Here is a 23,445-nt window from a genome sequence, read left to right on the forward strand (position 1 = left end):
GTCTGGCTAACTCCATGACTGATTTCTTTTTCAAGTTTGCCCATTACTTTTGGTAAGTTTAGCAGCCACGTTAGCAGAATGAGAAGAAACCTACACACAAAATTCATGTATTCAAGACATGTTTATTGATATGACTTTATTGGTTTCAGATCCACAGGAAGAATGGTTACTGAAAAGTTGGCCCCAGAGTACTTCTGGTGCTGAGGTTCAGGGGTGGGGTGGGGTGGGGTGTCACATGTAATTGCTAATAGTTGGGATGCAGAGACAGTGTGGAGCAGTGGAAAGAGAACTGGATATGGGATCAGAGGATCTTAATTTTGCTACTTCAGTGACCTAATATCTTTACTTCTGTGATATGGAAAATGAAAGAGTACAACTATATGATATCTAAGGACCCTTCCAGCTATAAAGTTTAATATTCTATCATTCTGTGATCTTGGGCAAGTAAAGTCATCTCACTGAGCTTTCAGATGATCTTGTGATTCAGGAGACAACACCTACCAACATCCTCACTGAATAGAAATGAGGATCTCTTTCTCTTTAAGGTGGACTTAAATCATTTAACATTAATTAACCATTTACTGTGTGCTGGGAATACAAAGACAAAATTGGAGGAAAATTTTAAATTGCCTACTTTGTGCCATACACTGTCCTAAGTGCCTTACAAATAATGATGCAACCCCTGGCCTCAGGGAGCTTATATTCAAAGGAGAGAGACTATACTATGTAGGTAGATAAAAGTACAAAGTAAATAATAATGTATGGGGACTGGGGAAGTTGGAGATGGGAGGGGAAGGTGCTATTTGATTGGAGTCTAAGGAAATCAGATTCTAGGAAAGGGGGTGGAGGTGCAATTTAGGCATTCAGGACAAGCAGGGTAAATGCACTGGTCTAGATGAAATGTTTATGAGGAGCAGCAGCAAGGCTAGTTTCTACTCTGGAGTCAAGTATGAAGATATTGGGAAAGTGGAAAAGGACCAAATTGTGAGGGGTTTGAAATATCAAATGGAGAAAATGTGTATTTTCATCATACAGATCGTAGGAAGCCATGGGAGTTTATTAAACAAGTGGGTGATCTATACTTTTGGAAAATCACTTTAATAGCTCTGTCAGGGTGGATTCTGGATACAGGGAAGAGGTGAGATTAGGGAAACCAGTAGAGAGGCTATTATTGCAAGAGGTGATGTAGGGAGGGATGAGATCCTAAATTTGAATGGTAGATAGTGGAGCAAAGAGTGGAAGAGAATAGTTCAGGTGGAAGCAAAATTTGGCAACTGATTACATTTCAGTAAATGAGATTAAGAAACTGAAGATTGACCCCTGCGTGCCTGGAAGGATGGTGACATCCCCAGTAGAAATAAGGAAATTTGGAAGAGGGTGTGTATGGGGAGGAAGATAATGAGTTTAGTTCCAGCCAAATTGTGTTTGAGATGCTTGTAGGGTATCTTATTTGAAATGTCCAGTACTTGATGTGGGGCTGAAGCTCAGGACGGATAATAGGGCTGAATATTTGTGTGTTAGTTCCTACTATGTGTCAGGCACTGCTAAATGCTGGGTATACAAAGTAAGGTAAAAACAGAAAAATTGTCCGTATTATAAAGATGCTCAGTCTGATGGGGGAATCAACAACTGTACAAATAAATATATACAGAGTAAATTGGAAATAACCAGCAGGGGAAGATGCTGGAAGTAAGAGAGACCAGGAAAGGCTTTTTTTTTTTTTATTAGATGGGATTTTAGCTGTAACTTGAAAGAAGCCAAGAAGGCCATAAGATGAAAGTGAGCAGGAAGACAACTCTAGGCTTGGGAGACAGGTAGTGAAAATGCCTAGAGGTAGCTTGTTTGGGAATAAGGATCATAGAGTAGAGGGGGTGGGGTTATAAAAAGTTGAACGTGGTTTTATATCTTAGGGATAATGGAGCCATTGGAATGGAAGAAAAGGATCACATCTGCTTTTTAGGGAGATCAGTTTGACAGGCGAATGGAGGAGGACTGAAGTGAGGAGAGACTTGAGGCAACAAGGTCAATCAGCGGGCTAGGGGGCCTGCACCAGGGTGAGGCAGTGTTAGAGGCGGGGAGGTGACATGTGAAAGATGTTATGGAGGTAAAATTGACAGAATTTGGTGAACATTGAAAGTGGGGAGTGAGGAAGAAATTAGGATGACACATTGGGAGCCTGGATGGCTGATAGGATAGTGCCTTCAACAAGAAAGTTAGGAAGAGGGGAGGAGTTCGGGGGAAAGATAATGAGTTTCAGTTTTGGATATGTTGATTTTTATCTACTTTAGAGGATGATCAGTTAAGTGATCGAATAGTTGAAGATGTGAAGCTTGAGGCCAGGAGAGGGGTTAGGACTAGATACATCATCTGAGAGTCGTCTGCATAGAGGTAACTGAATCCATGGGAACTGTTGAGATTACCCTTTGGTAATTCGTGTAGAAGAGGAGGACCCATGAAAGAATCTTGGATGATGCTTGTGGTTACTAAGTGATCTGAATGAAGATCTACCAAAGGATTTGAGGGAGTGGGCAAATGTGTAGGAGGATAACCAAAAGGGACCTGCGTCCCCAAAATCCAAGGAGAATAGGGTGATATGTAGATGGAAGATACCATTAGGTTTTACAATTAAATCATCAGTAACCTTGAAGAGCCATTTGGGAGTCATTTGCATAGAGCTATTGAACCCAGGGGAACTATTGAGGTCATCAAGTGAGAGTGTGAAGAGAAGAGGGTTGGGGTCAAAGCTGTGGGGTCAGCCCGCAATTTGGGGGCCACAGCATGGATAATAATGCAGCAAAGGAGACTCCCAAGGAACAGTCAGGTATGAGGAGAACTAAGGTAGGGTAGTTCTAACAGCCCAGAGAGGGAGGCGAGGGTGAAGGTCATTTTAAGATGTTGCAGCGGATGCAAATTTCACATGGTTTTTGGTTTTTTCAAAGGCCTTTGAGAAAGAGATAAAATATGTTGCAAGATGGGGATGGAAGATTCTAATGAGGTTTTAATGTGTAGTAGATTAAAGACAACTGGGAAGGAATTAGTAGATGGGTAGCAATTGAAATGAAAGGTATGTAGAGGCAAGCTAATCTGCTGAAGAATATGGCAGGGGAAGGAATCAAGTACTTAGAGGCAGACTTAGCAGAGTGGTTACTTCGTCAGAGGTATGTTTGGTTAAGAAACCTCACTTAAGGAAATCTAAGATTAACCAGGGTGGGGAAGTGGGTAATGAAAGATCCCATTGAATTTGTTCATGTCCAGATTTCTGACAGTTAGCTAGTTTTCAGACACTAGAGCAGAACTGCCAAATATGAGACATGCCTTAAAACGTTACCTGAGTGTGAGTATGACCTGAACCGGATTAAAATATAACTGGGAAATAATATTACATTTTAAGACTAAGTCTGCATGTGACCTGCAGGGATTTTTATGTCTAGATTGGTGGCCCACATTTCTACTTGAATTTGATATTGCTGCTCTAAAACTTGATAGCTGCAGTTTATAGGTACAACAGATTACCCACAGTTCACTCAGGGCTTACTTGAGGCAGGTGACCTAATCAGAAAACTGTTGCAATACACCAAGTGTGTGGTAATGAGGACCCAAACTGGATGGTGACAGAATCAGATGTCAGGAGGAAGTGTGATTAAGGATTTTGAGTATGACCCAGAGGTTGGAAGTAGAGATAACCAGGAGGGTGGTGCTTTCTTCAGCAGTAGTAGGGAAGTTCAGTAGAGGGGAGGATTTGGGGGAAAATCTGAGTTGTGTTTTGGAGGGGCTTGGGGGAAAGATGAATTGTGTCTTGGACAGGTTGAGTTTGAGATATCTGTAGGACATCCAGTTTGCTATGCCCAAGAGGCAGTTGGAGATGAAATTTGACTGGAAATCAGGAGAGAGGTTCATGTTGAATAAATAGATCTGAGAATTATCAGCATAGAGATAACTAAATCCATGGGAGCTGTCGAGATCACCAAGTGCAATAGTATAAGAGGCCAAAGTCAGGGCTTTGAGGATACCCACAGGTAGTAGGCATGACTTGGATGAAGATTTAGCAAAGAAGACTTGAGAAGGAATGGTCAGATAGGTAAGGGTATGACCTGGAGAAAGTAATTGGTGAAGACCTAAGTGTCAAGCAAAAGAGGGTTATTGGCAATGTCAGAGGCATGGAAAGGTTAAGAAGGATGAGGATTGAGAAAAGATCCATTTAAACCTGGTAATTCAGAGATCATTGGAAACTTTGGAGCAACCACTTAACAGTGAATGTTAAGGTCAAAAGCCCAACTACAGAGGTTTGAGGAGATAGTTTTCTCAAAGAATTTAACCACTAAAGGAAGGAGAGATATTGGATACTTGCAGTGGAGATGGGAGTTGTAGTTTGGGAGTAAGGGGACTAGTAGTTCATGCCAAATATGATGACTGAGCCTCATTTTAAATGAAGAGAGGAACTTGGATAGAGGCACATCCTAGGCTTGGGAACTGGCCAATGCAAAGGTGCAGAAAGGAGGGACAGACAACATACACAGAGGTCGCTAATGTCCAATGAGGCTGGGAGAGTTAGAGCCATGTTGTGTGGGGCTTTCAAAACTGAATAGCTGAGTTTATATGTTATTCTAGAGAGAACAGGAAACCATTGGAGATAATTGTATATTAGGAGTCCCATGGTAAGTTCTCTAAGAGAAAATGCTTTGTCAGCAGTTTTTAGAATGGATTAGACAAGTGTAGAGAAGCTTAAGGCAGGAAGACTAGTTAGGAGTCTGTTGCGGTGTTAGTGGTTCTCTAACTTTGGGGTTTCAGGATTCCTTTATACTCTTAATTTTCAAGGATACTTTGAAGAGCTTTTATTTATGTAGGTTATGTCTATCAGTATTTACTGTTAGTAGACATTAAAACATCCTGGTATCATGGAAACAGTCTTGACCTGGTAGACCTCCAGGGGTTCTTGGAACACATTTTGAGGATTAAGTGATGAAGGCTTCTTAATATATACAAACTCCTGGAATTTAAAGCTATTTGCAATCTAACTTTCTAAGCTTATTACTCATTTCTCTTTTATGCAAATAGTATGAGCACTAGGTATCTTTCAAGAGCAGTCCCTTTTGGGTGACCCTAAAATTGCAGTCATATTGTATAAGGCTGGAAAGGAGGGAAAGACAAGGGGAAGCTTAAATGTCTGTCGAAGGAGTTTGACCTTGATTTGCTAGGGAACCACTGTAGATTTTCAGACATGGCCAGGCACTGTGGGGTACAAAGAAAGGCAGAAGCTCCTGGGGAGGGAGAAACATGCAAAGAACTTTACAGATGAGTTATATACAAAATATTCACTTGCAGGAAAGGGAGACCAGAAAAGGCTTCCTGTAAGAGGTGGGATGTTAGCTGGCACTTCAGAGAAGCCAGGATGCTGAGGTCAAGAAGGAGACCATTCCATGCACCGGGACAGCCAGTGAAAATGCTTAGCTCTGAGAGAAGGGTCTTATTCAAGGAGCAGTAAAGGGGCTGGTGATGCTCAATCAGGCATGGGATGTGGAGTGGGATATAAGGTGTGAGAAACCAGGGGTGGTGGTAGAGTCCTAGTCATGAGGGGTGCTAAATGCCAATCAGGATTTTACAAGGAGTCACTGGAGTTTATGGAGTCGAGGGTTGATGGCAGGAGGTCAGATCTGCAAGCTCAATTTGACAATTGAGTGGGGGATGGACTATTGGAATGGGGAGAGACTTGAGATGGTGACCAATGAACAGGCTGTGGCAGTAGTCTAGATGTGAGGAAGACTTACACTGGGGGTGGGTGTGGGTGGCAGTGGTAGTGTCAGAAGAGAACTAAAGTCACCAAATGAAATAGTATAGAGCCAGAGCTCTGTAGGATACCCATCTTTACCCGAAGATTCAGCAATCAAGACTGAGAAGGAGTGGGGGGCATAGGAAGAGGACCAGGATAGTGTCAGGAAAACCTAGAAAGACTGGCTGTTATTTCAGTCATGTCTGATTCTTTGTGACTCCATTTGGGGTTTTCTTGACAAAGATGCTGGAGTGGTTTGCCATTCCCTTCTCCACCCCATTTTACAGATGAGGAGACTGAGGCAAACAGGGTGAAGTAACTTGCTCAGGGTCACACAGCTAGGAAGTATCTGAGGCTGGCTTTGAGTTCAGGAAGTCTTCTGGACTCGAGGCCTGGCAGTCTATGCACTCTGGCACTACCTAGCTGCTTCTAGAGAGAAGAGTTAATCAAAGAAAAGAGTTTTGGTGGAGGTATTGAGAAAGGGCCATTAGATTTGACTCTTTAGAGATTGTTAGCAACTTTGGAAAGAGCAATTTTGGTAGAATTGACGAGGTCAGGAGCCATATTTAGAAAAGTACAAAGAATCGAGGTACTTTCATATAATATCCCAAGAAGTTTAACCATAAAAGGAAGGAAATATGGAATGATAGTGGAGATTAATGGATTGTGGGGGTTTTTTTGAGGATGAGGGAGACGTGGGCATGTTTGTAGGCAGCAAAGAAGTAATGACAGAAAATGAAATGAGAACGGGGATGATAGAGGGGACAGTCCTCTGGAGAATGTAAGAGAGAGTGGAATCATGTGTGCACATAGAAGGGTTTGTGTTGGCAAGGATAAGGGCCACCTTAAGTGAAACAAATGAAGGAGGAGATAGTGGCAGAAGGCATCTGTGTGATAGGAACTGAGAAGAACGAGTGCTTGGGGATTGGCCCCCTTTTTAGGCTATTGCCCTCATGCAGGTCATCAAGACCACTGCAGTAGCCTCCTTTACTCTGCAGCCTTCCCTTTATACTGCTGCCAGAAGAATGCCAGATCTGGTCATAAAACTCCTTTCCTTGAAAATCTTAAGTGACTTCTGTTGCTTTCTAAATTCAAACTGACTATAACTTAAAGCTCTCCACGATCTGGTACAACTTGTCCTTGCCAACTTTATTTCCCGCTTCCTTCTATGTATTGGGCATCCAAGCCGAAGTCTGTCCTCTGCCGCCCAGACATACACCACTTGTACATTTCGAGGCTTTTGCGCAGACTTCCCTACGTGTGGCTTGCTCCTCCCTACCATATTTTCTTCTTGATTTCCTTCCCAACCCAAATGGCTCCTTCCAGTAGCCTTTCCTGAAGCTCCCTTCTCAGTTTTGACTTTCTCCTCCAGACCACAAAGGAACTATTTTAAAAATCAGGAGTGCATATGTTTAATAATATGTTATAGCTATTTGTGTTAGTGTCTTTTCTCCTGCACCCTTAAGTTCCTTCTTGATGGAAGGGAGCTATTTCTTATCTAAACTTTACACTTTGGACCTGTTAGCACTAAAATGCCCATTTTTTCTGGTATGATGGCTGGTTATAGTCTGGATTCTAGCTGGTTTGGTATCAGCAAGTTCTTTGGAGCACTACAATTTAAAGGGTTACAAGATTACTGCTGGAAGGGATGTTCAGTAAGACCTGAGGTTCTGCTGAAAACATTTGGATTGCAGAAGTAGATATTCAGCCCAAGAGGGGCACTATTGGAGCAGTAAAGCAAGCCACTGGCAGGGAGCTAACTTTTTCTCACTTGGTCCTCCCCAAATTTGGCCCATTTTGGTTTGGTTATGTGCAGTCCCCACTCCCACCCTGCCCTGATGCCAGCATGATCTGCCATGCCATGAAGGCCATAGAATTTTGAACTCTTCCTCCAAACATCTAAGATCTTGATAATGTAGATTAGGGGAAAGACTCCTACTAATTCTGGACTGTGCTCATTAGAACTTCCATGTTCCCTCCAGTATAAGCCCCCCCTTGTCTGTCTGGAGGAGGCTGCCACTGCCTCAGTGAGTTGAAATTATATTGAAGAATATATTTTTCCTGCCTACCCACTGTGGCTGCTATATGTAGGGAGTATCCTAGGACCTAGAGCTGAAAAGAGCCTTGGAGATCACCTCAATCCTCCCCATTTTTCAGGGAAAGAAGCCGTGACTCAGAGAGGCTCAGTAATTTGCTCCCCTTCAAACATGTGAGTGACATAACAAGACTTGTGGAACATGAATGTGGTTGAGGCGTGAGGAGAATAATCCTAGCTAGCAGGTCATAAGCCTTACTACCTGAGTGATTCAGAAAAGAGCTAGTCTACTTCCTGCCAATCTCTAGGTTGCTATGCTGGTATGGATTTTAGAGAAGGATGGCCAAAACTGGTTTCCATCAATAATGTGCTACCTAGGGATACAATGTTCACCACTTTGACTACATGAAGATTATGCTGCAAGTCACCCTAGTAGTAGCCTCCAATTTGTTTGGGTCTATGTGAATTCCCCACCAACCTTGTACCACAGCGTCAGGAAGGCTTGGGTTCACATCCTACCTTTGAAATGAGGTAGATGACTATGGGCAAAATCACCCCTTCAAATGTCAGCTTGCTCATCTCTCAAGTGGGCATAATTATACCTGTAAGACTTCCAATTGAAGTTCCAATGAGATAATGTTTATAAGGTTCTTGGAAACTTGAAAGCAATTAAGCATTAAGTGCTTATACTCTTCCAGGAACTCGCTAGAAATAAAGCTGACAAAACCAGTCTGTGCCCTCAAGGAGTTTGTATTCTAATGGGTGAGACGACTTTAATAAACAGGTGTGTCTGAGACAGGAACAAGTGGCATCACTTCTGTTATTTGCTCCAGAATCACTATTCCTTTTACAAGTTGCCATTTCTGCAACTAGCAAGTAGCAGGTGCTGACCTGGGTGCTCAAGGACAACTCAGACCAATTCAGCATGATGACTGTTATCTGGAGAGCAGGTATCTTGGAGACATACCACCTTATGGTCCAGCTGGCAGCTGTGGGCTGAACATGCCATTCCATCAAGCTGTACCCATATCCCCTGTCAACCAAAATGAAATACCCATTGTGTGCGCATTCAATTGATTCCTAGGGATTGGGATGAAAGAATATTGGAGGGTTTATTAAAACTTCGGCTACAACCAGAGGCATGATTCAGCACTCTTAAACTGCTGAATAAACTCAGGTTGATGACCATAGTTGCTTGGACTATTTCACAAACAGATATGGCCCCAGGGCGCAGAAAACCAACGGAAATCCTTCCCTACAGTTCAGGAGGTGACATCATTTTCTGCCATTCCTTGCCATTTGGAGTTGATTCCTTGGACTAAAGGGGCTTTGTGGAAATAATTGGATAAACTAGTGAATGCTGAAACCAACTGGCAAATGCATTTAAGGAAAGAACCTGTGACTCCAAAGAAACATGAAGAGGGAATTGAACAACAGGACAATGGTACTGGGATAACTAATTGATTTCCCATCCTGTTCTACATAACTCACATAAGTACATACTATTGAACTGGGACTGATTTGGGAAGGGACACAAACCAGGGGTGTTTTGTCAGAGAACCTTAAAGAGCCTGTGGCTGGAGAAAGGAGTCCATAGCAGAACTGATCCTGAAGCACCAAGCTTTGCTGGGACTCCGGTTTCTATCTTCATAAATCAGGGAAGCTCAGAGTAAGAGCAATCCTGGAGTTAATAGGGAAGGAAGGGATCTGGATCAGGTCCAAAATCACAAACTGAAAGGTGTTATCTGAGAAACTGGGGCCTTCCAGGTCTAGAATATTCAGATATATGGGGTTACCATGCAGGAGTACAGCTGGTAGCAGGCAGGTTAGGAAGATACATCTAGGGTACAGACAGCTTTTTGGAGGGAGGAAAGGTAGGTCAGAAACAGATGAGGTTTTCCCCAGACTATAATTCCCCTGCTGGTGAATCTCTTAGTAGTCTTTGCTTTAAGAGGCAGATTGGGGTGATGAGTGATGTGTAGAATTGAGCTCAAAAGTCTCTGAGTTCCCAAAATTGCCTAATGCAGGGCTCTATAAAATAGGGGTTGGTCTATCAGAACCCTAATTAGTCTCACTAGGCAGAGCAGAATGAAGGTAGTCTAGGATTCCTAGATGGGTAGGTCTATAAATGACTCTCACTGGTGCAAGAACCCTAAGGATTCCTGTCACTTCTCAAAACAATCCAGATGCCTCTAGAACTCTGCCATCAGCATTCAGAGCAACTGACTGTAGCATGAAATATATTATTTCCTTCAAGTGTAACAGATCTCTTAACGCAGCCTCTTTCCATCTGTCATTGCAGCATCATGGGTGAAACAAGAATGGTAAACCATTATCAGCTGACGTTCACTTACCAGTGATTAGAGAAGTACTAAGTCCAAGGGGAAGCAATCCTCTGGAAAAGGAATGTGGGAATGGAGTCCATAGCCAATCAGTCCTAAATCAAAGTTTACTCAAAGCAGTGAAATATAAGAGGCAGAGATTTGTGAGGGAAGGGTGGTCAATATTAAGTCGGGGTGTAAGGTGGTGGGAGTATGTTGGGGAACTAGATGCTTATGTGATTTAACCTGCCTCTAAAGCTTTAACCTTTTATGGTGACTGTACCTATTCTCTGTCTCTCTTATACTGACATGTCAGCATGGTCATGGGTTAAGTCAACTTTATGCTCAGATAAATTGAAGAAGGGGGAAAATGGTGGCAGAAAGATGTATAAGGCAGCTATTCCAGTAGTCTTGGTGGGTGACAATGAGCATCTATACCAGGACACGGGAGTAGAAAGGCTAAGATAATCAAGTTTGCTGACATTGGCTATGAGAGAGCTAAAGAGAACTCCACGGTTTTAAATGGGTGTTTGGGTAAATGGTGGTGCCACCAATCTAGTGAAGTCAGAAGGATGAGCAGGTTTAAATGGAGGGAATCATAAGTTCAGTTTTAGATGTATTGATTTGAGGGCATCTCTAGGATATCCAAGTGAAGCTGCCCTATAAACAGTTGTACATATGGGTGGAGCTCAGAAGGGAAGTCTGGGAATCAATGCTCTAGGAGTAAATGAACTTGTTCAGGGAAAGAGTAGATATAGAGGAAGGAGGGTATGTTTAGAGTCAGTAGATAGAACCTTGAGAAATACCAACCTTAAGGGGTTAAGATGACGAATCAGTGAAAAACACTGAGAAACAGTGTTTAGAGAGCTAGGAAGGCACCCCAAGTGAGCATATATGGTGCCAAGGAGGAGAGAATACCAGTCGTAGGGAGGTGGTCAATATAGTCATGCTACAGAGAAGTCAGAGGGGATGAGAGCTGGAAAGCAAACCTTTGGAAATTGTTCAGAGAACAATTTCATCACAGTAAGGGGGTGGTGAAGTCTGATCATGAAGTTGAGCCATTGGGTGTCAACAGCTTTTTCAAGAAGTTTTGACAGTGAAAGAAAGGGAATGGTCAAGTGGAATCAGTTTGATGGGGTAGCAGAGTCAAGAGAAGACTTTTAGGGCAAGCAGACGTAGACATGTTTTAGGTAGATGGGAAAGATTAAAGATTCAGGAGAGGGGATGATCCCAGAAGAGGCAAGAAAGAGTGGGATCAAGGGCATGTGACAGAGGGATTAATTAGTGATGGATACTTCTGTTGAAGGAGAGATTGGGCTATGAAGTTGATTTTTCTAAGAAAGAGGAGGGAGTTAAGGAACCTCAGGTCAGAAGGTCTTAATCTTCTGAGTCAATCAGGAGGGTGTAGCTGTAGTAAGTGGGGAATGCTTAAGTGTGAGACTGGAGAGAATAAAGATCGGAGCGATTGCTTTGGGGAATGAGAGAATTCATAAAGGAGAGTAAAGGGAATGTCCAGGAGTAACGAGGGACATAATTATGTACCATTGTCATGGGCCACAGAATCAGCTCGGTTTAAATAGGTTTTAATAATTGAGAGGGGGAAGGTGGCGAGGCTATAGGGCAAAGTTGATCTTACTCATTATGCTCTGTACTTTCCTTAGCTCCATCTAACTGCGCAGAAGTAGAGGAAACAAGCTGATGACAGGTGCTCTCCTGACAGCCAGATCCCAGGTGAACTGTGGCTCCCTCTAGTGTTCCCACATTGTCATCACTATCAGTTGAATTTATCCTCAACATCTTTCTCCCAGAGATGCCCCCTCCAAGAACCAGAACCACTGTTTCTAACCATTAGGATTTGCTAGGTGATGGGTGTTGGCTGCTATTATTATCTCCATTTTATAGGTGGAGAAACTTAATGTATGAAGAAAGTATCTATTAAGCATTTACTTCAACTAGGTCCCAATTAGTGTGAACAATGAATTCCCTGAAGTGATTGCATTATTTGAATTTACACTGCATGTTTTCATTGGCTTGGAACCAATTAACATATTTTACATAATTATAAATTCAAGTAATGCGAATTCGAATACATGTGGCCACTTTTGTGCTAAGTATTGGGGATACAAATAGACAAGTAAAACAATCCCTGCTTTAAGGAACTCAGATTCTAATGGAGACAGCACATTTAGGCAGTTTTAGCTGCAAATCAGATGCAAAAGTGCCATGGCCTTTTGGGTACAGTGGCAAAGTAGAGGTAATACTTCTTCTAATGGAATTTTCACTGATAAAATCATGTCAGTTTCTGATGTGAAACCATTTGCCAGTGCCAAGGACTCTGGCAACAAGAACCTTTTGTCTGTAGCACCCACAGGAGCAGTGGCCAGGCTACATCTCCACAAGGGGTTGCTTCCTAGGAGGATGGCTGTGGATACTGGCCGGAAGGCATTGGTATTCCTGAGGCTCTTGGGTGGAGGGTTCTGGAGTGTCTCCATTAGAATTTGAAGGGAGATGGTGGTCAAGCTGGTGGTGACGGTAGTTTAGCCTGTGTGGTATGTGTAGCCTCCAGTCTCTCAGGGTACCCTCTGGCCTGCCTGCCCTGTGAGTGTCATTTGGTTGGCACTTGATGGAGATGGATGAACCTTTCTCCATAGGAGTTGTCTCCCTTGATGATGGATGTGAGGGTTGGGCGAAAAGCAGCACTGATCCCAGGGCTCTTCTGCTTATATGCCTGCTGGTGCCAGCTGGTTAGCAGTTGTTGCTGGTAGTGATGAGGTAACATGCAGGTAAATGGGCAATCTATGGAACTTGCTTATTTATATTTTGAGCCAGGCATTGGAACTCAGGTTCTCTCACAGCTAATTAGGTATGCTTCCCACTCTACCTTGTATTCATCTTTTCTTTAATCCATTCCCGCTCCCTTCCCCCGCCAATCAGCCATGTAAAGCTGAGAGCCCTCACCTCTGTTCTTGTGCTTTTAGGAGCTGGTGACATTTGAGGATGTGGCCATATATTTCACAGAGGAAGAATGGCCATTACTGGACCCTGCACAGAAGAGGCTCTACAGGGACGTGATGCTAGAGAATTATGGTAATGTGCTTTTACTAGGTGAGTGTTCTTTCCTGTGCCACTCAGGAAATATGACTCTAATTTTTAGTTTCCTCATTTGTTAATAATTATGTGAAGAAATTCTATAATCAATCAACAGGCATTTATTACAGGTTTACTCTGTGTCCCAGGACAGCTAGGTGGCTCTGCAATAGATAGAGCACCCACTTGGAATTAGGAAGACTCATCTTCCTGAGTTTAAATCCAGCCTCAGACACTTCCTAGCTGTGTGACCCTGGGCAAGTCACTTAACCCTGTTTGCCTCAGTTTCTTCATCTGTAAGATGAGCTAGAAAAGCAAATGGCAAGTCATTCCATTATCTCTGCAAAGAAAGCCCTCAAATGGGGTCACAAAGGTCAGAAACAACTCAGCAACAACAACAGTGTGCCCTATGCTATGCTAAGTCCTAGGGATACAAAGAAAGTATTGTGTTTAGACAGTGGCATCAAGAGAGTGTTTTGTGTGATACTGTCTGATATGGACTTCGAAGTGTCATAAAGATTAGAAGCATTCAAAAAAAACTTAATAAATAGTGTGGTTCTTTGGCAAATCTATGATTTCATTTGTCTAGATCTCCCTCCACAGACTGCAATTTTCCACACATTAGGCTCCCAGATAAAATCCATAGCCACACAAAAGGTTTGACTCAACCATTTACCTGGGAAAAGCCAAGTGAATAAAGAATGCTTAGTGTCCAAATGGTGACATGAAGTTAGATGGACATTTTATAGAATTTGTTCATACAGATATACAAACGTAGGTATGTATGTGTATGTGTATGTATATATGTGTGTGTGTGTATGTGTGTGTATGTTATATGTGTATATATAGCATATATCCATATATACACACATATGTATGATGTAGATATTGCTGTTAAATCATTCAGTAATGTTTGACGCTTTATCACCCTGTGGACCATCTCATGCCAATACTGTTCATGAGGTTTTCTTGGCAAAGATACTGGAGTGGTTTGCCATTTCCTTCTCCAGTGAATTAAGGCAAACCTAGGTGAAGTGACTTGCCTAGGGTCACACAACTGGTAAGTGTCCGAGGGCAGTTTAGAGCTCTGGTCTTCCTGACTCCAGGCCCAGTGCTCTATCCCCTGAGGCACCTAGATGTGATTCTAACCCTAACCCTACCCTGATACATAGAAATAAATACATAAAGATATAGATACACACATATATAGTATATTAAACAGACACTACAAGGGTATAGTGAGTTGGACTCAGAATTATACAGGAGAAAGAGAACAAGGAAATTCTTTGGGAAATGATAAATAAGGGTCTATATGCCATGCCTTCTTAGCCTCTGCAATTCTTTTCCAGATTTTACCAGACATTCTTCATAAGTAATTACAAGGGGAAAATTTAAATGAAATAAGTGTTAATCTTTTTCATTTTAGAAGGATTTCAATTCTGTCCTTTCCTGATGCCTGACTACTAAGAGCAATTACATGGACTACTTGCTAGCTGCTGTTTGTTCACCACATCTAAAAGAAAGACATTAATGGCCTGGAAAGAATGTCTAGAAAGGGACACCTGGAATGATCAAAGGGGAAGGTTTTCATGCAGGGATAGAATATTAAAATGTTAAGTACAGAGTGTTCCCAAAGTCTTAGTGAAATTTTAAGCTTTAATAACTTTACTAGCTCACAGCTACACTAGGACTTTTGGGACACCCTGTATTACGAGACAAAGGTCAAGCCATGGGACATGATCCAAGGTGCTACCCCAAGCGACTGAACGAATTTTGAGACAAATGAAAATAAATAGGCCTTTCCATGGCCAGTAGAGAATTAGAAAGACTCTGTAATCCATGACAAGTTTGAATGGGAATTTTTCACTTGATGCTATCAAAAGTTGGACTTGATTTGCTTGATTCAAAAGCTGCTTCCTTGACAGGCAAATTAGGAACCTTTCTGGCATGGGACATACCAGATTTCTTGGGGGATTGATGATGTTTCTAGACTGTGAGAACACCCCCTATCAGCTTTGTAAACTTGAAAACTAAAACTAAACTTCTTGTTTTTAAAGAAATCCATTCTGTAGAAATCCCATAATGGCAGAGCTACAATGATGTGTTCATTTTACCTATTGGGATGGTGGCAGTTCAATGACCAGTTAAGTCATGAAGCTGGGGAGTGGCAGAGCTGGACTTAGAACCCAGGTCTCCTAACACTCAAACCACTGGTCTTCATTGCTCCATATGGATGGATGCATGGACTCCACACTCTTCATTTAACACTCATCCCTTGCCATCTGGCTTCCCTGACCACCTCTCTACTGAAACTATCAGTCAACAAGCATTTATTAATCATTTACTGTGTTCTAGACACTGTGCTAAATGCTAGGGATGTAAAGAAAGGCAGTGATAGTCTCTTCCCTCAAGGAGCTTATAGTCTAATGGGGAAGACACGAAATATACAGAATAGACAGAAGGTAATATGGGAAGAAAGCACTGGCTACTAAGAGACAGTGGGAGGAGAGTGAGGGGATGAGGGAGTAGAGCTTTCTGGGGATAACGACCAGTGCAAATCCATGGAGTCAGGAATCATATTGTTTGAGGAAGAGTAAGGAGGTCAGTGTAGTGGTATCCTAGACTGCGCTATGGAGGGGAAGAAAATGGGAAGAGGCCAGGGAGTAAACAGCTTTAAAGGCTAAATGGAGTAATTTATATCATATCCTAGAGGTAATAGAGAGCCACTAGAGTATATTGAGTGGAAGGGGAACATGGTCAAACCTATGTTTTGCTTGTTTTTTCCAAGGACATTTATGATTTCATCAATCAGTCCACTGACTCTGTGTGTGTGTGTGTGTGTGTGTGTGTGTGTGTGTGTGTGTGTGTGTGTATGTATGTGTAATTACCTCTTTCTTGAAGCCCTCTCCTCTTTGCTTCTTTATTGCTTTGCAGTATCCTGGTTCTTAATATCCTGGTTCTTCTGGTTCTCTGCCCATTCTCCAGAATCCCAGACTTTCAGAATTGAAGCCCTTAGCTCACCCAGAATTCCTTACACAGCATAGCAGACTTTGTTAGGAGGATTCCATTGAGGAGAAAGCCACTTCAGTGCTAGGTAGCTGTCATTGTTAGGACGCTTTCTCTGACACTGAACTTCTGTCCATTACTCCTAATTCTATCCTTTGGGGGTCAAAAGAGCAAGTCAGATCCTCGTTCCATGTGACAGCCCTCCAGATACCTGGGGGTAGCTAACTTTTCCTCCTGAAATAGTCACTTCCTACATTCCCCACTTCTTTCCCTACATCCTGACATGGCATGATCCCAAAGGCTGCTCACCTTCTTGGAGGCACCGTGGCCTTAATGCAGAGAGCATTGAACTTATAGAGAAGTTGATCCAAATCTTGCCTTAGACACTTATTAGCTGTGTGACTTGTTAGCTGATTAGATACTTGACATTTCCAGGCCTCAGTTTTCCTCATCTGTAAGATGAAGGGGTTAGAACCTGGAAGCCTGAAAGTCTCTTTCCAACTCTTAAGTCTGTCATCCTACAGTCCCTTGTGTGGATTCTCTTCTGTTTATCTGTGTCCTTCCCAAAGTGAGCTCCTAAAATGGAGCTCATACTTCTGATGTGGTCAGCCTCAGCTCCCTGATCTTGGGATTTCTACCTCTTGGAAATGGACCTAAAACTGCATTAGCTCCTAGCTGCTAATTGATATTGTGCCATATCTCTAGAGCTTTAAAGACAAACTGCTGTCTGGCCACACCCCCCTGCAAAGGGATTTGGAGTCACAGAACCTCCTTATTTTATGGATGAGGGCAGTGAGTCACTTTATCTCCTCCAGTTTCACTGCCTTCATCTGTAAAATGAGGAGACTGGACTCCAGTTCCTATTGATTCTTTGTGCTCTGTGGCCTTGCAGCAGTTTCTACCTTCTTTCTGAGATATGTTAAGCACTCAGTGAACTTGAGCCTCAAGGATGAAAATCCCCAATTCTTGTTGCATCTTAAAACAGGGCAATTTTTCTACTCCCTAGTCTCAGGTCATTGGTTTGGTTTTTATAGAGGCTGGGGGTGGGGGGAGGGGGCAGGAATAAGCATTTATATAGCCTAGTTTTTGCCAGACACTAGCTAAGTGCTTTATAAATATTATTCCTTTGATATAGAGGTGGAGATAGGGGGCTTCCTGAATCTATCCCTAGGTTTGCCTTTTCCCATCCCCAGTGAATCCCTATAAGAAACTTTTCTGGATTCTGTGGGAGTCTCAGTGTCCATATCTCAGGACCCAAGAGTTTCCCAAGACAAAAAAAAAAATTGTTCTCTCTCCAGGTCATCTGCTCCTTGAGATCACCCCATGCCAAGCCTGCCCCTTCTAGCCAGAACATTCCTGAAGCCCCTGTAGAGAGGCCTAGTTTCTTCCTTACATTTTTTATAATGATATTTCTATGTATATTTCTTTCACTAATCCCTGAACATGCAGTGTCTATCAATAAGTCACAAGAATTTATTAAGTGCCAACTATGTGCCCACACCATGCTAAACTGGGGATATAAAGAAAGGGAAAAGACAGTCTGTTCTCAAAGAGCTCACATTCTAATGGGGGAGACAACATGAAAACAACTCTATATATGGATAAATTAGAGGTAATTTCAGAGGGAAGGTGTCTGGGGTTGAGTTCTGCTATGATTTTCTGTCCTAAAATCAGATGGCTATAATCTGCTTTTATCTTTTCTCATTATCAGGATTTCCAAGTTCCAAACCAGACCTTATCTCTCAACTGGAGCGAGGGGAAATACCATGTGTGTCATTTCTGCCCAGAAAGAAGATTCAAGTGATTTGTTTTGGTGAGTGAAGGAGTAGCATAAGCATCTATGGGAGTCAAGAGGAATAAGAATTGGTGAATTAAGATAGGGACAGTCTTAAGTTATTGGATGCAGAGGAATCCCCAGTACCACTTCAGCCTATCCATGTATTTGGATACCATCAACTCCATGATCCTATGGCCTCCTTTTTCAGTCTCGGATTCCATGGTTACTTTTTTAGGCCATCGTAACCCAGATGTCCATAAGGGGATACTCACCCCCTTTCTAGGCCAAAGTAACACTACAACCCTTAGTTCCACTCACTTATTTGGACCATAAAGTGACTGCCCCAGGGTTGCTTAGCTAAGTGATGGCACCAGGATTCGAAACCAGGTCTACTGACTCCAAATCCAGTTTCAGCTACACCAGCAGTTTCTCATGGAAGAAAACAGTTTGCTCCCATAATTGTCCTTCATCCATGCTCAGGCTTATCTCTTTATACTTCCATTGGGCATCACTCCCACACTCCTTCAAATCTCATCCTCAACCAACTCACCTTTCTTCCTGCCCATTTTTGCTTCTTTTATCTATTTTATCCTTACTACCCTGTTTATTTTGTCCTTTGTCATCCATTCCTGAGTATTTTTATTCTGTGGCTTGCTTGTTTCATTCTCATTCCTTAGGTAACTATGACTGTATAACTATCTACATAGTTATATATAACTCTAACTATGAGTAACGTAGGCAATTCTAAGACTATAAATTAAATAGTTGTTGCTGATTTGCATTTGTGAGTGAGAGTTTCTTCCCTGGGAGTTTCCTATTTCAGGGAAAGCACAGGCCCCAATCCCTCTCTACCATCAATCCCACTACCATCTTCTTCCCAGGAAATAGTCAAAATTTTAAAGGCCCATTAACTAGTACTTCATTCAGTGATCTTGTGCCTTATTTCAGATGACCTTGTTCCTCCCTCCCAACAAAAGGAACAGTGAAATTACTGTCTTCTTTGTATCATTTCAGATTATGGGTCTGAGAATAAAGTATCTATTCCAAAGCAAGATGTTGCTGAAGAAGGCAAAGTGCAGAGAATTTTATTAGCAAAATGTCCAGGGCCCACTTGCCTTAACATGGAAGAAAATTATGACAGTGAGTCTAGATTAGACCAACATCCTGTAAACATGCTGAAGGAGGAACCAAGACACCCTCTTTTCCAGGAGACAGATTTCAAGCAGGTGACTGGTATTTATAATGCAGGCCTTAAAGTAACAAGAGGGCGTGAATGCATTAAGAGTGACATTGATTCAAACTCTGTTACACAACAGAGATATCCCATCCGAAAGAAATCCAAGATATATGATTCATTTCACCATTGCTTCGGTCAGGATTCAAAATTGATGAGACGTCAGAGTAAGGGCAAGGGAGAACAAAACCATGAATGTGATACATGTGGGAAATCCTTTAGCAGGAACTCAAGCCTTCTAGAACATCAGAAAATTCACAGTGGAGAGAAACCCCATGAATGTCATGAATGTGGGAGAGCTTTTAGTAGGAACTCAAGCCTTCTTGAGCATCAGAGGATTCACAGTGGAGAGAAACCCTATAAATGTAATGAATGTGGGAAAGCCTTCAACAGGAATTCAAGCCTTCTGGAGCATCTGAAGATTCATAGTGGTGAGAAACCTTATGAATGTAACGAATGTGGCAAAACCATCAGTAGAAAATCAAGCCTTATTGAGCACCAGAGAATTCATAGTGGAGAGAAACCCTATGGATGTAGCAAATGTGGGAAAGCCTTCCGGGGACACTCAGACCTTTCTAAACATAGGAGAATTCATACTGGAGAAAAGCCCTATCAATGTAAAGAATGTGGTAAAGCTTTCAGGATTCGATCAGGCCTTACTAGCCACTATCGGATTCATACAGGAGAAAAACCCTATACATGTAACATATGTGGCAAAGGCTTCAGGGCACAGTCAGACCTTATTAAGCATCAGAGCATTCATACAGGAGCTAAACGTTATGAATGTAGGCAGTGTGGGAAAGCCTTCAGGATGAATTCAGATTTTGTCAAACACCTGAGAATTCATACAGGAGAGAAACCATATGAATGTAATGAATGTGGGAAAGCCTTTCGGGTCAGTTCAGGCCTTATTAGCCACCAGAGAATTCATACTGGAGAAAAACCCTATCATTGTAATGAATGTGGGAAAAGTTTTAGGGGGCACTCTGACCTTAGTGAACATCAGAGAATTCACACAGGAGAGAAACCTTATGCATGTAATAAATGTGGGAAAGCCTTTAGGGGGAACTCAGACCTTAGTAAACATCAGAAAATTCATATAGGAACAAAACCCTGTGAGTATAAGAAATGTGGGAAATCTTTTCGCATTAGCCACCAGAAAACTCATGGAAGAAAAACCCTATAGTAACAAATATGGGGAGGGCTCTAGGGCACATTTAAATCTTATTAAAAATAACAATATTCATGAAGGTGATAAGTGCAAAATATGTGCAAAAATCCTTCAGGGAACCTTGAGACCTATGAAACCTCAAAGAATGCATTTGGAGAAAAACATAAGTGTGGAAAAGTGTTGAGAATGAGCTCAGACCTTACTATTTGTTAATTCTATAAAGAGAAAAGCCCAATAGAGAAGTGCTAAACATTTTAGGGGAACAATGAGGCCTTGCTATACTCTGGAGTATGTGTACAGGAAGGGAAAAAATGTAACAAATTTGGGGAAACCAGAACTCACAACATATCGAATATCAAATGATGTAGAATGTCCACAGTGGAGAAAAATGCTATGACTGTGAAAGCCTTAAATGATCAGAATTTCTTAAACACTGGAAAATTCATAGTGGAGTAAAACCCTATTAATGTGAGCAAAGTCTTAGGCTTAGCATATTAATATAACCTTATTAGCTATCAAAACATTTATGTTAGAAAGAAAGTCTAGAATGTATCAAATTAGAAATGTACAAAAAGAATTAAGTCACCAAAGAGACAATACAGACAAAAATACTGTATGTATGTATGTAATTAATGAGGAAAGCTCAAGCTTTGCCATGATTCCACAAGGAAACATTTGGTTTCCTTAGTTGGCTTACTTCTGACAGTTGGACTTTTAAATTGGGTTTTGAGCCCAGGCATGACTCCTAAGATGGTAGAGAGAAGCAGACAAGACTGACTGACTGACTATATGAGTTGGCCCAAGAGCTTCAAAGAGGAGGGACATTCTTCATTCTTGTTTTGAGGGGTAAGCACATGTGGTTTTAAACTCTCTTTAGACCAACTTTAGGACCAACTCCAGGGAGATATGTAAGGAGAAGCTAGTTCTTTAACATGACTGATTTTCCACTTGTGTCCTTGGAGGTTTCAGTGCACTTCCCCTTGGATGAGATAGGTTGTTCTCCTGGTTAAGCAAGGTCTCAAGTGGCTGTTATCTGAAAAGCTCATTCACTCTTGTGTATTTTTTGTTATATTCTGCTCTGTAAAATTGTGATTTCTGTTTGCTCTCTGTTTGCATAAATGGATTTGCTCTAATTATATGTGATGACCTTTTGTGTAACTAGCATTAGATGGAAAGGAGTCAAGCTTGAAAAAAGTAACCTTGGGTGATCTCCCTTTAAGAGATGGTGATCAAGGAAGTTAGTGGTTTTGATACTTTTCAATAACAAGAACAATAAATTGTTCTCCTAGGCCAGAAATATTTGAGGGGGGCAAATGGAATTCTAATTCAGTATCACCTCTCAGCAGAAAAAGAAGAGTGGACACACAGAAGTCATGTATCCAGTTCTGCTCATGTCCAGGCAGATAATCAAAATCTCTGTTGGGAAGGGGGGCCAGATTCCAGAGATAGCTGTTCATGCTTTTTCCCCTGATACACATTTAGACAACTCATGTACATGGGCAATTTATATCTTTTTTCTTTCAATTTCAATTTTTTTCAATTAAAATTATTTTCTCATCTGTCATTTTAAAAGAAAGAAGGAAAAATAAAACTTTTTAACAAAAATGCATAGTTAAGCAAAACAAATTTCCACACTGGCCATGTGTAAAAAGTATATCTCATTCTGCACTCTGAACCCATTAGCACTCTGTTAGGCAGGGAGTATATATCATTGATCCTTTGGAATTATAGTTGTTTCTTACATTAATCAGTTAAATCTGTCCAGATTGTTGTTTCTATAATATTGTGTTATATGGTTATTATTAGGAGCTGCCAAATGGACATCCTAGTTTAGTTGGTTTCTCATTTGGTTAATGAGAAACAATTTACCAGGGTCTTGTTTACTCCTGTGGGAAATAGTAAAATCTAGTTTCTGGATCTGTGAAGCTGGGAGAGGATGGGCAGGTAAATGATGCCTCCACCAAGTTATAGAACCCCAGGAAATCTCACCTGAGTTAGCCAATTTTTTAAAGACTGCAATAGTATATTTTTGATATCACTTAATTTCCCAATATGTCCCATTCTCCTTCAGCCCTATAAGTTATTGCAAAGAATTTTTTAAAAGGGGGAAAAATTGTTTGGCAAAAGTAATCAATAAATTAACTAAGTCTAATCTTAAATATAGTATCCTGCATCCATAGTTCCCCACCTCTGTAGAGAAGGGAAGGAGGTATTCTTTCAAATCTCATTGTTTTTTCATTGTTTCCATATGCATTTTTGTCTTTGTTTATATTGGTTTTCTGGTTCTGCTCACTTCACTTTGAATCAGTCTGTGTGGCTTTCCATACTTTATGTGAGATTCCCTAACTTTCTCTTTCCAGCCTATCTTCCCCCTCTCAAAGCCCTGTTTCCCTTTTCTCGGTGGTCTTGTCTTCCCGCGGACCACAGAGACTCCAAGACCTCCACTGCGTCCTAGAGCGGCAATAGAAACGTCTCCTCGGCAGCTCGTGACCCCACGCGAGACGCTCTCGAGGGCGCCACGCACGCGCATGTCTGACCCAGGCGTGCGCATGTCCGTCCTTTCCGCAGTGCCCTAAGCCCACTCCTGCCCCCGGGTGAGTGCGTGTCTGGATGGACCGGGAGTCTTTTTTTCGAACTGAGGGTGGCGCCCTACACCTCGCTCTCCCAAGCCTTCGTGGGTTTTCCGAGCGACTGAGAGTGGGGGCGGGGCCCCCGGTGTCCTCGGGCGGGGAAGTGGTCGCCCCCACTCCTCCGCATTAGGAAGGAGGGAAAGAGGGAAAGGAGAAATCTGAAAAAAAACCTGGGAAGAGCGGCATGAGCGCCCAAGTTTGCTAGGGCCTTTGTTAGTTTGGGAACGAAAGTGTCTACAACATCCTTTTATCTATGTGATTGCTATTTTAAGGCAGGGATTGTCTGATTCCTGTTCGTATCCCCAGCACAGTGCCTGCCACATAGTAGATGCTTAATAAGACCTTGCTTGTTGAGTGATTGCAGTGTCTACATATATACGTCAAAGATCTGTGATATAGGAATGTCCACTTCGGACC

General features: G+C 42.0%; 1 protein-coding gene across 3 annotated transcripts; it reads left to right on the forward strand.

Annotated features, from left to right (window-relative positions):
• The first annotated feature begins 238 nt into the window (after positions 1-238).
• On the forward strand, positions 239-21,531 carry LOC140516106 (uncharacterized). 3 transcript variants are annotated; one of them, XM_072627065.1, is made up of 5 exons: positions 239-9,471; positions 11,785-11,854; positions 13,102-13,228; positions 17,928-18,029; positions 19,008-21,531. In XM_072627065.1, the coding sequence occupies exons 2-5, from the start codon at positions 11,822-11,824 to the stop codon at positions 20,411-20,413; spliced, it is 1,668 nt and encodes a 555-aa protein (XP_072483166.1). In that variant the 5' UTR covers positions 239-9,471; positions 11,785-11,821; the 3' UTR covers positions 20,414-21,531. The 3 variants fall into 3 exon arrangements, with proteins under 3 accessions (XP_072483166.1, XP_072483167.1, XP_072483168.1); XM_072627066.1 differs by having other exon boundaries at positions 239-9,246; XM_072627067.1 differs by having other exon boundaries at positions 239-11,854; positions 13,102-13,210.
• The last annotated feature ends 1,914 nt before the right edge of the window (positions 21,532-23,445 follow it).

Source organism: Notamacropus eugenii, chromosome X, assembly GCF_028372415.1.
Source record: "Notamacropus eugenii isolate mMacEug1 chromosome X, mMacEug1.pri_v2, whole genome shotgun sequence".
NCBI classification, from domain to species: domain Eukaryota; kingdom Metazoa; phylum Chordata; class Mammalia; order Diprotodontia; family Macropodidae; genus Notamacropus; species Notamacropus eugenii.